Below are 17972 nucleotides of genomic sequence, written 5' to 3' on the forward strand. Positions count from 1 at the left end.
TGAGCAAATCAATTCTATGATAAATTAAAATTCTTACATTTGTATATTTTCGTCACTGACAAGATTTTTTTTTTTACCCCAACATTAATGACTCGATGTTTATAAGTAACATCTACATAGATATACACTAATGTTGATATTTACAAATCACAGCTGCAAATGGAAGAGGAACATAGATTTGATCAAGAACAAAGTCAAAAAATATAATATTCAGTGACTAGATTTTAATTTATAAAAATAAAAACAAGCCAACAACATGACTAAAAAAACCAATAGTTTTAGTGGCACATGGAATAAAGTTTGTGTATGTGTGGCTAAATTGTATGATACATTAATTTTACCACAAAACTCTGTACATCATTTATATAAACTATAGTGGTGTATTAGGATACTGCCATAAAATTCAACTGACTACTCTTTTTTTGCTAAGAGTTCTCGTGTTTATTTGAGCTTTATAAAAAAATTTTGCTGAAAATTCTGCTATACACAAAGTGATATATAAAAACATTGGTGAAATACACATTCAACGACACTATATTACAAACATTGCGCTGCTTAAGAGCATATCATTCGCTAATAGTAAATGTTACATGAAACGTTTTAGGACTAGCAACAATAGTTATATATTTAAATGCATAAAAAGAACAGTATCATATATATATTTTTAATATATAATTATTTTAGTATTTTGGCAAAATATTTCTACAAAAAATAAACTGAATATTTCTTAATTTTTGGCAAATGTAGAGAGAAAAGCAAAGTATTTTTTATATTTATGTGCGGTTTTATTTCTGATTTAAATAAATAAATTAATTGATAATACTGTTATCAGTATTTCTGTTTCACAGATTAAAGTAGTTTTACTGAATTAAAAAAAAAATGTTGGGTAATGATTTTTCAACTTTTTGATTAAATGTTACTTCTAAGGCAGAGGTTCTCAACAGGTGCTCCGCGGAGCCCTTGGGGCTCCTTGTGCACTCTCCAGGGGCTCCGCGGCAGCTTGAGGAAAATTAAAAAATAATTATAAATACTTTTAAACAGTAAAAATAAATCAGCAACTTTGATAAATAATTAAGAAATGGGCCTACGGGGCTCCGACATAGAATTTTTTTGCTAAAAAGGGCTCCGCGAGTCAAAAAGGTTGAGAACCGCTGCTCTAAGGTAATAATCATTCATCAACCCTTTTAGATGGCAAATCAGTTGAGCACACACAAAGCTAAAAAGTCATGTCAAAACTAAAAATATGTGATACATAATCAAAAGGTGAAAATTCATGAATTTTCTATTACATATATATAAAAAGAAAATGGTTATAAAAATTTCACACTTGCAAACTTTTGACAGCATCAAAAGGATTTGTGTGTTTTTTCGCATTTTAAAAACTATTTCTTCAAATGGTGATGCAAATCATAGAAATTCTACTAGGTGCTTTAGATGGCAAAATAGATACTTGCAAAGAAATATAGATGGGAAAATGAAGTACATTTAGATATTTAAAAAAAATCAATCTTAAGTATTCAATCCACCACGTCAATTGATTGACATGATAAGATTAAAAATCAAACAAAGGGAAAAAAAACTATGTTTTAGCTAAATGGGATGATATATATTTGTGTTGAAATACTGAATTACATTAGGATGAAAAGTTCGAAATTCTTTTGTACATATAAGGGAGTTTCTCTAAAAAAGTTGAGACAATAAAGCTGAATAGAAATGCTTATGATATGAATTATAAATATCAATAACATTCAAAGATTTTTTTTTCTTGCTAAAAAGTACAATAATAAAAAATAATTTTTTTCCCCATGACTGAACACAGCAATAAAATTGTAAATGTTGTCAATAAATGGTAAAGAATTACAGCCGATGCTAGCAGCAACATTAAAACTGCATTAACCCTTTTTCATGAACACAAAATGATGGGAGGAAGACCTCTTATAGTTTTCTTTAGGCTTTTTCTTCTAATTTTCTATAAGTCCTTCGTCATTCTTTACATCAAGTTTTTTCATGGCGTTTAACATGGCTATCTCTTTTTCTTCTTTCTTACGATTTCTCTTCTCAAATTCCAGTCTATGAACAAAAATATTTTCAATATCACTTTTTGTGAATACATATTTGCCTAATTAATTTAACTTAGCATTAAGTGATTAGAGAAATTTAAAGGGGGGAACTAATTAGGTTTCATGCAATAGTATGTGTAATATTCTAGCAATTTTGAGGTGAAGGAAATAGAGCTTATATTTCTTTTAAACTTATCAAGTTTTGAATAAATAATTACTATAAAGACAATGAAGATGTGTGAAATTTAAGTTCATGAAAAAAGTTGTTTCACTGATCTGATGGGAACAAACTGGTGAAGATTGATATTTTAATTGCTTGATATCAAGGACATACAATAAAAGAAAACTGGATTTTTTTTAACAACTAATTTTTTTATTATCTTCCATAATGTTCATATTATAATGTTTAAAAAAACTAAACATTGTGAACATGAACATTATGAAAATCAATATGAACTATAATTGACTTTCTTTGTTTCATCATAAAATTTGTTATATTGAGACTACTATATTTTGTTTATGAAATATAATAGTGGTTATAAGTTTTATAAAGCACAAGATTGATCATTGTTTCCCAAAAAGGGCAATATCGCATCCTGGTGGGTGATGGAATGGTCCGGGGCAGGGGAGATAATAGCTACGAGTATGACATAGGATCCTATGGGTTCGCTTTAGTTGGGGAGGAGCGATGAGAGAGAAAAATTTCTGAAGGGGGGCAATGGAATAAATAGTTGTGGAAACTATGATCTAAATTCCTTTCTAAAAAAAACTGATACTTGTGCTTAAGTAATTGGTACAAATGTGCACTCAAAAATAACACTTGATTAGGCCGGTATTACACTATAACAGTTTGACAAAGTGCTTTTATAAAACTTGGAAAATACAACCAATAAGCATGTCGTTACATTTGAGCAAATTTAACCAATAGGCTTATTGGTTGTCTCAAGTTTTGTAAAAGATCTTTTATCAAACTTTTATAGTGTAATCCTGGTCTCACTTTACGTAGATCTTAACATTGTTATTTTTGTTTTTAATGGATGAAGTGTGATAATATTCAAAAGATATTTTAAAGAAAATTCAGTTTAATCTCACCTTTGCTTGATAATTCTCTCTACAATATGCTGAGTAGTCATATCATTATGACTATCTAGCTGCTTAAACTTTTTCAAATTCTTTGGCTCCTGAAAAAAAATTAACGATAAGAACAAAACACATAGCATCATAACAATTGTTATCGCTTTCATGAGAAATTTAAAAAATGTTCTAGTTCATATTCTTACAATGCAAGTTTTTAAAACTCTCCTGAAAAAAATTAAGTGCAAACTTGTGCCCTCAGATGTTACGAAATCCTACGACAACTGACAACTACAGAAAAAAATGATATTCATGTTGGGATAAATCAAGAAGCTATCCAATTTTAGATGAAGATAACCATAATTTTTATGGGCAGTGTATTCATAGTTTTTAGTTTTTTTGTGAAAACTGTGCTCGTATTTAAGATACATTTGACATCCATATTTTTTTATGAGCATTATTTTTTTTATCACTGTTTTTTTTTTTTCTTTCCTTTCTCAGCCACCTTTTTGTGGAATTTGCCTGTGTTATTGCCCTTGTGTTCGAATTTATATGAAGGATATGGCATAAGGGCAATGATTTTAGTCACAGTGCACGGATGGAAAAATGAGTCCACAACATGCGCAGTAGAAAGCCATTTGTGACATGAGCAAAAAACGATACCAGATTTCTAAAGAAAAACTTTCTTTTCTGTCTCCTGAAAAATTTATTTTTATGGACTGAAACCACTTTTTCATCGATCCTTCATATACATAAAAAACCAAAATACATAAAACCAAAATACATAAAACCAAAAATACATTCATATCATTTTATGTTAAATTTCAATTAAGTTGTTTTTTGCTTCCTCAGAAATTTTTGTGCAGCTTATGTCACCAATTAATTTAAATTTGGCCCTCTCCAGGGTTTGAGCTATGGTCGCATTTTAAGTGGTAGCCACTTTCGCAAAAATGTGTATAGGAGGTACGAAACGAGTAGACATCCAACCATCAACCATTACATTAGCATTGTAGCATTTTGCTAAAGCTTTTCTCCCCATTTTCGCTTTTTTGCAAAAGGAATTTTTTATCTGAGAGGACAGAAACTTTATTTTTTCTTTCATCCTCACACAGAGATATGCATGCCTTTAAAACGAAAAACAATAGGAAGTACTGGATCCAAAATTTACTCACAGTGTATGGGTCTGATCCATCGATATCCTTCATAACAGGAGTTGATCCATGACACACAATATCCACCTGAAAATATTTTATATTTCTTAAAATCAAGAAAACCTTTTAAAAACATAATCTTATGAAAATATACTGAATATACAATGTTCATTGAAATTAACAACAAAATTAACTATTTATCTATTTTATCTATATAAACATATTCAAGATGCTTAACGTTGCTTTGAGCTATAAATAGACAAACTCAGCTCAAAACTAAACATACAAAAATAATTTTCTACACATACAAAATATGTGTTCAAAATTAAAATGTATGTGTTTGCTGAGAAGATGTATACAAGTTTAGGAACCAAAGAAATAGTGCAAATAATTTGAGCTAATTTTTTCATATTTATTTAAGATTATGTTCTGTCTTTTGGCTTCAAAGTGTCCGTACTTTAGCCTTTTTATCGCTCAAAAGCGATATATTTACTCATATCAATTTTTTTTTTTTTTAATGTTTCCACTGTGCACCAAAATTTTCTGTGTATAATCAGCATATTATCAACATTTAAAAGTTGAAGGTGCAGAATATCTTCAAGTCAACAGATTCAAAAAATATTTTAATTAAGTTACCTTGAAATGTTCCATTAAATCAGATGTAACTGAGTAAGGAGCACCAATAACTACTTCATTAACATACTGAAACGAAAAGAAAAAGTAAAGAATGTAAAAACAATTTAAAAAAAAAAAAAAAACAGGACCATTTCGTAAAAATATGAATAAAGTTATTCACAATCATTATGGACATTTTTCTCTAAATGAAAAATCTAAAATTTAAATATCTCAAAATAAACAAACTAGCATTTGCAAATTTCAATTCAACTTATTTGAAAAGAAATATAAAGTAACAAATGACAATTTTGAAAAGTACAGTGATCTCTCACTTGTAAATTTTTCTCTGTTATAAGACTGTTTTCTGCACTCCCACTTAAAGATATAGGTGAATAATGCTTTTCACTTATAAGCCCCTCTCTCACTTGTCAAATGTCTTTTTTTCCATTGTTCCCTTGCACAGGCACATAAATGAGATATCACTCATATATCTATGTACAGGGTATCCTGTAAGTCCTAATTCCGTCTTTATCTCATCAACCGTTCGCGATACAGAGGTATGGTTCCAGTTTGAAAACTGCTCAATATGTGTTCAAGAATCACCTCGTATCAATTTCAAAAGTGAAAACATATGGTATCACAAAATAAAAAATCTAAAATTTTAAACGAGCCCCATCTTCTAACTTCCAATGAACAGAACAGTTGTTGCCCTTTCTCTCCTGAGGGCAACAAGAAAAGTTTCACATTTCTCAATGCAATATTTGTTGATATGTTCAGATTAAAACAATGGAAGAAAGTTGGGGGAAAACAGCATAAATGAGGAAAAGAAGCATTGCCTTTAGTTTATGCTGTTCTTTCTCAACTTCTCTCTGATTTTGAATTCAAATATCTCAGCAAAAATTTTGCTTAAAAAATTGGATTTTTTTTTTTTTTTTTTTTTTTTTTTGGCCTCAGGAATGACAGGGCAACAACTTTTTGATTGGAAGTTAGGGGAGTACAAAAATTTAATTTTTTTATTTTATATAAAGCATTATATTTTCACTCAAAACTGGTATAGTGATTGAGTATTTTTTTAACATACATTGATGACAAACGGTTGGTGAGATAAAAGTCTAATTAGGACTTACAGGACACCCTGTACAATGAGAGAACCACAAGAGAGAAACTGCTTACTTTACAAGCCAAAACACTAAGTATTCGTTCATGCAAGTTCATAATTGGGTAGTTGCTTCCCTTGTACCTGTTCACGACCTACAATAAAAGCAAAACAATTGGTATTAAAACTGAAAAAAAAAAAACAACTTTTTTCCAATACTTATGGAGGCCTAGTGCCAAAATTATTTTCAATCATAGGAAATATTTTAGAATACCAAAAAGAAATTAAACACAAGCATTTTTATATGAATTCACTAAAATACCATTATAATATAGGCATTTCAAATACTAACTGGATCAGTATGGAGTCCCACAATAAGATAATCGCCTTCTCTTTTTGCAAGTTCTAAGAAGTCAACATGACCAACATCTAAATAAAATGTCAAGAAATTTTACAGGAAATATACATGGCAGTTTAAATAGGTAGAGTTAATTTATCTGAGTGAAGGTTTACCACTTAGCATGACTGATTTTGTATGATTTTACCCAAACTCTTGGCAAAAAAAACCAAATAGCACAACACCATCACCTATGTATAACTTTTTCGATACATTAGAAGTTTAACAAATACAGACCTAATATATTAATCTGCCAACATATTTTTCATTTCATAGTTTCATGTTCCATTTATGAGGAAGTCAAGCTAAAAAATATTTGATTGAGGCACATTTGGTATACATTTTATATGCACTTCTGCAATAGGGCAAACTTAAAATTATTAAAAACCTTACCACATTATTATAACAGATTTTTTAATTCACTGAGTATGAATTTTAAGAGAAAAAATATGCTGATGGGAATTATATGTTTTCTATTACAGTGATGTCTTGCAATGCGACACACTAATCAGTCACCAAACTAATGTTGAATTGTAGGACAATATCTTTCAATTTTATGCAAGTGCATATGCAGTCCAGACGAATTTCAGCATGAAATTGTGAAGCACTATAATGGTGAATGTGCTACACTCAGATGAAAAACTTATTTATACAGTTATGTATATTAATTACATAATTAAAATATTTAGACTGTCTGCCACTCACTATGGCAGATTTCGAAGCATAATGATGGCAAATTTAGTGAATGAGATCTTAACCTGTGCACATTCCACACTTATAGTAGATACAAAACATATAACATATGATCAAAACATATTCAAATCTTTTCAATAGCAGTATATTAACTCTAATCCTTAATGTCACCTTAAGCATATGTGCTGCATTAAACTCACATAAATTAAAAGAAACAATTGCACAAACTTTTAGCCATTCACAAATTATCAGGTCATTGCTCATTTTTATTTAAAAATAATTCCCCCATGTTAACAGAAAAATAACTGAATAGTTATCGAGGCAACTACATAGAAACAGTATTGAGATAAAAAAAAAAGGCTAATAATTGATTGCATTAATATCAAGAAAAATAACTATAAAACATACTTCATAACTGAATAATTTTTTCATCATTAAAATCATTAATCTAACAAGTTTTATGGCTCAAAGCTAAACAAATCAGTACACCAGAAGAAGAAAAGGATACGGAACAAATCAAATGCACCAGCAACATAAACGATCCTGTCTCCAGGCTGTAATAATAAAAGAGAGGTAAGTACACTTTTGTTTATTTAGTTCTGAATTTTTCTTCAAATAAGCAAAAAAAATTAATTACCCATCTATTTATGCTGATGTTTGAATCCTTCATTAAAAAGCATTTCATACATATGTATATAAAAATTGAGAAAACACATTTTCAGAAGATTTTAAATATCATGGTATGTAATTTTATTTCACCAAGTAAATTATTGTTTTTCATACAATTTAAAAATTCAAACAAAAACATTGATGAAAAAAATCAAGAAATAATTTTACAGTGAAAGAAAGAGAAAATAAAGTAACCTTTGGCTCTTTCCCTTCAGAAAACTGAATAATTTTTTGAGTTGTCGGAAGAAACTGAGAAATGCCTGTCCAAGGACTGTGAGTGCTTGAATCCTGTACCATGCAAATGAAACTTATGAAATAAAACTTTAATACAGCCAATCTCACATGTGTACATCAAATTTATATTTATAAAAAGTTCAGAGGCCATCTAATTAGGAAAAAGATATTCTCACCCTGCTTATGTTACCAGCATGCTCCTTATCAATCCCATACTCTCGTTCTCCCCGATTATGATGCTGTTTCGTCAGAAGCAGCATTCTGTATGATTTTGAAAGATAAAGAAAATCATTCATCACTAATAAAAAATATATGTGCCATCATTACCTTATGGATATTTATGAATAATAATTGAATAGCTTCAAGCAAAAAGGGCACGAGTTCATTTTTGACAAAATTTACTTTAAAAAAATTTTACTTTTGACAAATTTACCCAAAGGGCAGCGATCTGTGGCACCTGGTAAAAGATATCCATAGCTAAAGTTTCAACCCTTATGCAGAGAAGGCTACAGTCTTGGGCAGTTCCTTTCTCGTTCCCAAAAACTAATTTTTGTGACTAACGCCCTATTTGCATGAAGCATTTCAACTATTACTTTGCGGACAAACACAATTTTATTGTTTTCCACAAACCACATTTCTATCCTGAGACAACTCAAGAATAAGGCTATTTTGATATAATAAAAGTTTTTGCTCAAATAAATGCAGGTAAATATGAAAACTATTTTGATCACAGGTATTTCTGTAATATTTTAAGATTCTTCAAATTCATGAAAATGAAAAAAAAATCCTTATAGGTAATTACAATGCTGCAATTATTCATAAGTGTAACTTGGAAAATTTACAAGAATGAAGTTAATAATCTGGATAGACATTTCTTCAATTTCAGAACAAATAACAACGATGATAAAAGCCATGTATTTCCTATGTATTACTCAGAAAATAATGTAAATTTTATGACCAAATTAAAAATTTCAATGGTGGAAATTATTTTATAACACTCACCTTCCAACCAAATCTGTTGTTGATATTCCAGCAGTCCTTTTGCATTCTCTATAGGGAAAAATGATTTTGAAATTGAACTCAAAATCATGAGTTAAATATCAACTAAAACCACAAATAAAGGAATGTCAATTTATTATTAAATTGAAAATGAGAAGTTAATAGAATTAGTAAAAAACCACTGCATAATCAATGGGTTAATCTTTAATTGAGTCAATTAATGGAGAGAAATTATCATGTAGTTAGTCTTGAAATGGTAAAAATCTTGAAAGTTTTCAATGCCAAAACAAAAATTCTACCCTATTCATGTTGAATGAATGCAATCAATTTTACATATTTCACTTAATGTGGCACATAAATGACAATTATGTGGCACATTAAGTTTCAGAAAATATATGATTGATGAGCAAAATATTCCATGCAAATTCCTATGAAGTTTCATAAAGATAATTGTATGCATGTATGGGAACACCAGATTTTTGAATGTTTGAGTCTGGTCCAATACGGCATGCCGGGAATGATAATAATCACAGTATACATTCAGCCTATTCAATGACTTTTAATAATAAGGATATTTAGAAATTTTCCCGAATCTGTGATTCAGCAGGTGTATCATGCAGGGGAATATGGTAAGTGTGTGAATTTTTATAAGCATAGCATGCTTACTTATACCGTCCTGCCGTTTTGACATAACGATATGTATCTTTACCATCAGCATCTAATGTGATGTCATCTAAAAGATAAGAGAGCAGCATGTGAGAGAATAGTCATCACAAAATAATAATAATATTTAGTTAAATTGCACAACTGTATTTTTGATTCAATGAATTGAAGAAAAATGAAAAATTCAAATTTATAAAGCGGGGGGGGGGGGGGGAGAGATCAAGGGGGTGGGTCAAAAATGGCTAAAAATTTGCTGACGTGATACTTGAATGGTTCCCTTAGAGCCAGGGAAAAAAATACAGTATAATTTTGATGACTCGACTACCCTGATAACTTGACATTTATTATTCCCATGGTTGGCACAATACTAAATTTAATGGGGGAAACCTCTCTAATCCAACACATGATGGCAATGGCCCATTTAATTTGACTACAATTTATAGTGTGTTAACAACTTATTCTCAGGAATCATCCATGAGTCAATGAGTTAAAAAAATTTTTTTACAGGCATTGCTGTTTCATGTATTTTGAGCATAGAACTACAAAAGATGCAGACGTGAATGATTTCTGAAATTTTTGGTCGAGAAAGCTAGATTGAAATGCTTCAAGTGAGAGGGAAAATTGTTTTGGAGAACTGCTCTTCTCATTCCCAAAAAACAGATCTCCTGGCAATCAATATGCTTTTTACACCTAATTCAAAATTATTCTCAATACAAAAACTTTTCAAAGAAAAAATAGCAGCAGATCAAAAAAATTTAATGAATTGGTAGAGAATTGTTCAACAATATACAGGCACATATACACACATAAATGATTTTTTAAGATTTTTAAAGGTGAAATGAAATAAAACCTCACTAATTTGTCATTTGCTGAAGTAGGCATACAGTTGAATCCCATTTTAACGAATACAGTTAATAGCAAAAAATCTCATTTTAATGAAAATTTTTTTAATCCCCCCAGATAAGTTTACATGGGAACAATTCAAAAACACGAAATTTCGTTATATTGAAGTGATTTCTCCGGTCTCTTGGAGTTCGTTATAACGTGATTTGACTGTATTTATCAATCCTCTTGGGGTGTAGAATTATCAAGGTTCCATTGTAGTATCATTAAATAAAAATAATTGCAGGATATTGAAATAAAGTATTTATGGCGCATTCAGAAATATTAGAAAATAAATTTATGAAGTATGTGCAAAGATTGTTTCTTGGTATTTGGAAATAGGATTGATGGTAAATGTAACCATTTAAGACCAGAATGGGTGGAGGTTATAGAGGTTGAAATAAATTAAAATCATCAAAAAATCAGATTCTCACCAGCATGAACGCAGAAATCGCATTTGTACTTATCCAATGTATCAATGGTCGTTATGTAGGGAGCTCCTTCAACAACCTGGAAAGGGGAAAAAAACAAATTGAGAAATCAAACATTCTTAGCTGGTTAAAATTTTTATGTACCCATGCCATTATAAATAACATTTTCTTAATTGCAATGCAAGGGGACCAGCATGCTAACAAATGCCATATTTACTCGGTTCTGACACACAACTCATTCCTTAACAGCAAAAACTCATATTGTTTCTTATTACTCTCTCACAGATTCTGGAAGGGGAAACTGTGCATTTAGCTTTAGTAAACGGGAAATGTTTATAATTGCAGAACAAATTATAATTACAGTGACACCTTGGCTTACAAATTTTTGCGATTAACTAAAAATTTGTTAAATTTTTTACTGTCTCGACTAACAAACATTTTAATTATGGATGCATGAACTCATAAAAAAAACTGCATCGTGAGCTAAATTCCCATGCCAATCAAAATTAATCCAATCGGTAACTGTTACTTGAGCTGGATTAATTTACTTCCACCTTGAAATTGTTTTGAAGAGATACACCTCTTTTTCCTCTTTCGAAAAGATTTATTTTCATTTCATGTGAAATAAATGATTAGTTTAAAAAAAATGCATTAAAAAATCACCTCGTTGAAATAAGAAAGAGAAGATCGGGAAAAAAAAATGAAGTTGAATAAACTATCTCACCTCATCAACCCATTTGACAGCTCTAACCATTTTATACCTCTCTTGCTCATTAAATACTGGAGGTCCTTTGTGCTTTGTGATTTCCGCTTCAGAATAAAGAAAATTTAAAATGTCTATTATATATATGCTGATATAGAAAAATGTCCATTTTTAACCCCAGAATACTAACTAAAATAATTACTGATAAAAACTGCATGCTAACTGCCTATACGTTTACATTTCTGAAACGTAGAGTTAGTATTCTAGGGTTAAATGAAATTTTCAAATAATTCTAGGTTCCAATAAATTCTATATTCTTATAATAAATAACATATTTGATGTTTGAAGAAAAAAAAGTAAAGTAAAAGCATGGTAATACTGTAATATCAAATACGGTAGGACCTTTTTTACATCGGATGACTCTGGACCTAAGTGATTCTGGATTAGGGAATCTTTTAGATCATGGATTACCTTTTGTTTATTTCCCAAGTTTTCCTATTTAAAGCAGTAATATACCTCTTTGAACACTTTGATTCATATTTTACTTTGAAAAAAATCTATAAACCAATATATATGAGTGCAGAAACAAATAATTTTAATTAAAACCATAATTTTCAAAATTTACATATTGTTACTAGTTATCCATGGAAAAAAAATCCTTTTTCTTTAAAAAAATTTTGTAGTCATTGCTCGGATATAAAAAAAGCATTTTTTTTTGTTTCTGAAGATCGCAAACGGCAGATTTCCCAACTCCATGTTCTTTATACAATGTTCCTACTGGTGTTCTGTGTTCTAGCTTTTCAAAAGTTCAACTTTGCTACATATACATAAAATATCATCATTAAAGCTATTAGCAGAATGTTGCCGCAGTCCATCACACAGAGACATTCTGCGCATATATACACTCTACAGAGGGAATATTCTATTTGCTTTCATGGCTTAGAGGTAAAACAGTTGTACAAGAGACCAGGGTTCAAGTCCTCGTGAGGGCAAAGATGAATTTCACTTTCCTAACAAACTTAATACAGTCAGTTTGCCGTGTATATCATATAAAGTATCATGTTTCAGTTTGCAGCTTTTACCTGACACATCACTTGATGTTTTTGGCATGTTTGAAAATTCACATAGATAATCCCAGAAAAAAAGTGCTGAATAAATTCTGAAACACTAAGTAAACTGTACAGCCTGGAGAAATGAAATGAAAAAGGTAAAGTGTTCTTTTTGGTCAAAGCTGACTTTCTGACAAACCATATTCATCGAGACACACCGTTGCCATCATTGTTTTCCAGAAGCCCAAAAATCACAGCTGACACCAAAAATAATACACACAAAAACATAATAAAATGGCTGATGTGTTTGAAAACAGCACACACACACACAAGACAGAATCCTGATAAAAAAAACTTCAAAAGTTGGTTGAAAAAAAAAATCAACAAAAAAGTCCGGATTTGGGAGGTACCGCTTTGCATTATCAACCAAAAATTTTTGATAAGTACAGATCACCAGTATATACTGGCTAGATCAAGGGTGCTCAACACCTTTTGGAGAGTGCAGGCCACTTAACTAAACTGATAATGTGCAGCAGGCCACTTAACTAATCTGGATAGCCTATATGCCGGGAACCACTTAATTAAAGTGAAAATATGTTGCAGGCCATTTATATTATCTGGAGCAGAACCCCAGATCACTTAAGCAGTGCTGCAGTTAAGTGGTTTGCAGGCCAGGGCAAGCGCACATTTTACACCCCCTTGTAATGTTGAAGGAGAGGTTAAGGAGTGAAGTTTGAGCTCTCTCCAGTTCGTCACTCAGGTCACCAAACACGTCTGCCCCTCCCCCCAGTTGTGGCCCTGCACTTATGTGATCTGGAACAGCACTCAAGGTCATAAGTGATCTGTAACATACTGCGGGTCACTCAATTGATCTGGATATATGCTGCAGGTTGCCTAAATGGTCTGTAAATGTGTCATGGGTCACTTGAGTAATCTGTAAATTGTGCTGCAGGACAGGTCACCTCGAACAACGTTTAAGGTCACTTTAGTGACCTATAAGTGTGCTGTGGGATCACTCAAGTAATCTGGGAATGTGCCGCTTAATTTATTTTTACAAATGTAGGTTTGAGGTCGCGGGCCACATTTGCCCCTCCGCCATAAGTTGAGCATATATTGGTCAGGTATTATATAATATCTATATCACATCATTGATCAATGAAAAATTTGAATGTCTGACAGATAATAAATTTTTAAAAAACAGAAGCAAATTGAGCATCATATTAAATCACAAATGAAAAAAAAAAAACAAATTTGAATGGACTTTATAAGCAAGCTTCACAATTATCAAGCTCTACCATATTATTTCAATGCTTATTACACTGAAAAATCATATTCCTCATGCGAATCCCTTACCATCAGTGTGAACTCCAACAATCAAATAATCTCCCATAGCTTTCGCTTGCCTAAGCTGATTTGCATGACCAAAGTGCACCATATCATAGCTGCAACGAATGAAGAATAGTTTTAGTACATTAGATAAGGTACAGTAGACACTGTTTATTGGAATCAAGGATAATGATGTTATCATTTGGGTAACCACTTCTTGCAAAGTACGAAATGGTCCAATGTCATAACACAGGGAAGAAATTTATAGTTATCAGGAATTTGTCATCAATTTTTTTATGTCAAAAAAAAATTCCCCCATTTCGAGACTAAGGTTGAACCAGATTTATTTGTTTCCTATAAGTTATCATTATTGACCAGCAAAAGACTTTGCAAGAGGTCAGAAAGTGTACTCTCCTTTATTCACTCCATTCACGATAATCCAATCGGGTTGTGGTAACCCCCACAATCCCCAGTTATCCTGTTCACCTAAATGGGATATTGCATTTGCTTCTAGGTTTCTCTCAGATATACAATGAAACCGTGTTTATACATCGCTCAGTTATATGACTTTCATGGCAATGCAAAGTTTGCCTTTGGTCACAATTATTTCCTACACATTTTAATGTTAAATTAATTGATTTACTTGACACAAAAAACTAAATATTCTACATTTTCATTCTGCCTCGAACTCAGAATCTTCTGAAAAAAAGTCATTTATATCCATCAAATGCGCATAATTTTTGTAGATGTTGCTGCAACAATTCTTGCATATTGTCACCACTAAAGCCATTAATTTTAGACTGATTGCTGGCATATACGAAAACCACCATTGGGATGGCTGATAGCCATTTGGAGTGGACACATAAATGACTTGTTTATTGCTTATTTCTGAGAATATTCAGATGCGGCGAGCATCAAAGAAACGGGTTTCGATTGTTTTGATGATGGCCATATGCCTTTTAGAATATTTCCTCCTTCCGCAATGTTTTCAGCGTTATTCCCCAGATGGGGTAAGAGAGTCCATTGCAAGCATTTGGAGGGTACAGGTCTGCCAATAAGAGACACATATGCAGGAAGTTCTTTTGATTACTTCCTTTAGAATTTTCTTTCGTTGTGACACTTGGCTTTCTGGCAGTGTCAAATCCACTGTTCGTAATGCCAAGAAAACAAAAAGTGCTTTCTCTCTGAAAGTAAAACTGAAAATTTTGAAATAATTTAGCAAAAATTTTGAATCCACGACAAAAAATTAATCTTAGAAAATAATTGAATATCCTCGTGCCAACTTTGAAAACGATTATAAAGCAGAGAAACAAAATCAGACCAATCTACTGGTTGCAAATCATCTACTGCCAAAGAAATGAAAATAAGTCCAAGATGGGGAAATTTTCTCCAGTCAAGAGGATTTTGCTGCAATTTTTTTATCCAATGTCATGTCTCAATTTTATTCTTAAGTCATTTGAAATGTGATTACATTTTTTTCCCTTCAAGTATGATTGAAATATTTTTTGTAACTGAATTGTAGATGCAAACACATTGAATTTATAATATTTTGTGTGTCTCAGATGAGAGACGGGTTCATTTTAAAGAAAAAGTCTCTCGTTCTCAGTTATTTGACTTACATATTTGTACAGCATTCTGACTCAGCCTTTTGAACATTGTATAAATGAGATTCCACTGCAGTTATCAATCTGTTATTATCATCAGAAGCCCTGAGTCCCTATGCGATCACATTAAGTGTTGCGCACTGTATTATACACAGTGCTCTCTGACAGGACTATAGAAAAAGCACCACACCCTCCCTTGGAATTTCATGGGAAGAAAATCTGTCAAGATTTGGTGGAACAATTTTGAGTCACATTTAATAAACCTTTGAATATATCTGTAACCGTTGAACCTATTCGAATCAAGTTATTTATGATAGTACCTTAACATGATCCGGCCGAACAATAGGTACTTGGAATCGACATTGTTGGAAGTCGAAAAATATTGGAATGCCCTTGTGGAAAATTCAGTTCTGGGACCCCCGTTTGAATAATGAACCTAAACTGTCTTTTAATATCTAACCATAAAATAGGGCCATTGTATCTGTTTTTCTCGTCAGAAAATTGTGTGTGTGTGAGAGAGAGATCAAAACATGAGAAAGTGTTGATCATGCTCAAGTATATGGCTGTGTTATGTTTTGTGGTGCATTGTGTATTGTCAGTGAAAATAAAAACCTCTTTTAAGAGAGTATTTACAGGGGCCTTAGTGGGTTGTAGCCCATCACAGCAAGTTCAGAGGGGAGTCAAATATGACAAATAGGTTGCCAGAAAAAATTGAAAGGAAAGGTGAAAACAAAATTGGCATGCACCTCCCCCAGGATCGTAACTCGGGGTGCAGGGCAACTTCCTCTGGCAACAAAACTTGGGAGGTGACAATTTTAGGTGGGAACAAAGAACGTGTTATAAAATTATCAAATTTCAAAGTTGTGGGGCGGCAAAAATCGTAGTTACGGCCCTGCCCCTCCATCCCCATATAAATCTGCCCAAAGAGCAAGGGAGCAGGTCAGTGAGCAACCTGTAGCATGTGAATGCAAGAGTGATCTAGAACGTGTGCAAGCATGTGAATGATCAAAAGAAGAACCTAGAAACTGTGAAACTTAATCAGTGAGTGACAAAAAGAGTGAACTAGAGTACCTGCAATAATGTGAATGATCAAAGAGGTTACTTTTGATGTGCATGCAAGCACGAGTGATCAAAAGAGTGACCTATAAATGAGATAGATGGGTCAGTGAACAAACTATTTTTACAAGCATCACAAAAGAAACCACTTGTGCCAATCAAATCAAATGGATTGACTCTTTGGCATGCTAAGATATCGCTGGCATGTTATTTGTTTACAAGGAATATGTCATGTAATAATTGGGCGGGAAAAGGTCAGCGTGAAAGCATCTCGAATAAACACTCACCATCCATCGCACCACACTCGGGTGGATTTATCGACGCAGCCATTGCCGTGCCCGTTACGAGGAGGTGAAGACGCCATCGCAAAATCGACGAAATGACCATTGATGTCTGACATCGTGAACGACGACATCCTTCGAGATAAAGGAAGAAAGATTTTATCGCAGAAGGACGATAACAAATCCGACGACGACGATCGGCCTTCTCAAAGCATTTCTCAAGTGATTGTAAACATTACGCAATTGAGGAGGTTCCAACATTGACGCCACCCACTGACGTCACTGGCGACGATTGACACCACCGGGGATAGTTTTTAACTCTGTACTTCTTTAACGTTGTTTTCTTTTTCGCTTTCCTTCCGTCTTCTTTTTTTAATTGCGCAAAATGGCAAACGTACGTGGACAGAACCAAAGCCAGCTTGAAAGCAGCCACTCTTAATGCAGCTTTGGACAGAACAGATGATGCGTCACGTTATTAAAACACAAAAGCTTAAGCCGGGTTTTCCTAGTAGAACTTTTACGCTGCGTGCGCTGTAGAAACCTGCTCCTAGGAAAACCCTGCTAGCGCAAAAGACACTGTTCTGCCGACGGGAAATGGTTCTTCTCCGTGTTCACGCAGCGGAGAAAACGCTTCTGGAAAAAACAGGCATTAAAAGCCTAGTAACAGGTTTTCTGCGCCACATGCAACGTGAATCGCTCAATGCGTCACGCCAACTACTCACTAATATAAGAAAAGCGGTGTGAGTTTTCCTACAGAGCAGGACCCTCCCGGGAAAAGTGATTTTTCTGAGGCCCTACCAAGCAAATTCTCGAAAATTTCAACCAGATCTGATTTTTCTGAGGTGTCCTCTTCTCTTGAGCCCCCCGGGCCCATGCCTTAAAACGCCACTACTATAGAGCGCAACGCTTATTTACGTCTGGCGTGATTGTCCTACTGCTTCTGGACAGGAATCACATGCGCCGCATGTTTCACAGGTCTTCTCTTCACG

At 32.7% G+C, this 17972-nt stretch overlaps 1 protein-coding gene across 1 annotated transcript; it reads right to left on the minus strand.

The window, feature by feature from the left end:
- Window positions 1-17277, minus strand: Pect (phosphoethanolamine cytidylyltransferase). The gene is made up of 15 exons (XM_089232507.1): window positions 16990-17277; window positions 14070-14158; window positions 11689-11774; window positions 10968-11043; window positions 9655-9721; window positions 8992-9039; window positions 8166-8250; window positions 7951-8043; window positions 7595-7640; window positions 6349-6425; window positions 6074-6151; window positions 4922-4987; window positions 4307-4372; window positions 3153-3241; window positions 1-2070 (listed from the first exon to the last, which is right to left on the minus strand). The coding sequence occupies exons 1-15, from the start codon at window positions 17115-17117 to the stop codon at window positions 1962-1964; spliced, it is 1203 nt and encodes a 400-aa protein (XP_089088633.1). The 5' UTR covers window positions 17118-17277; the 3' UTR covers window positions 1-1961.
- Window positions 17278-17972: the final 695 nt, after the last annotated feature.

Source organism: Pholcus phalangioides, unplaced genomic scaffold (assembly GCF_987345545.1).
Source record: "Pholcus phalangioides strain wild (caught in Gottingen) unplaced genomic scaffold, Ppha-v1.0 ptg000001l_1, whole genome shotgun sequence".
In the NCBI taxonomy this organism is placed as follows: Eukaryota; Metazoa; Arthropoda; class Arachnida; order Araneae; family Pholcidae; genus Pholcus; species Pholcus phalangioides.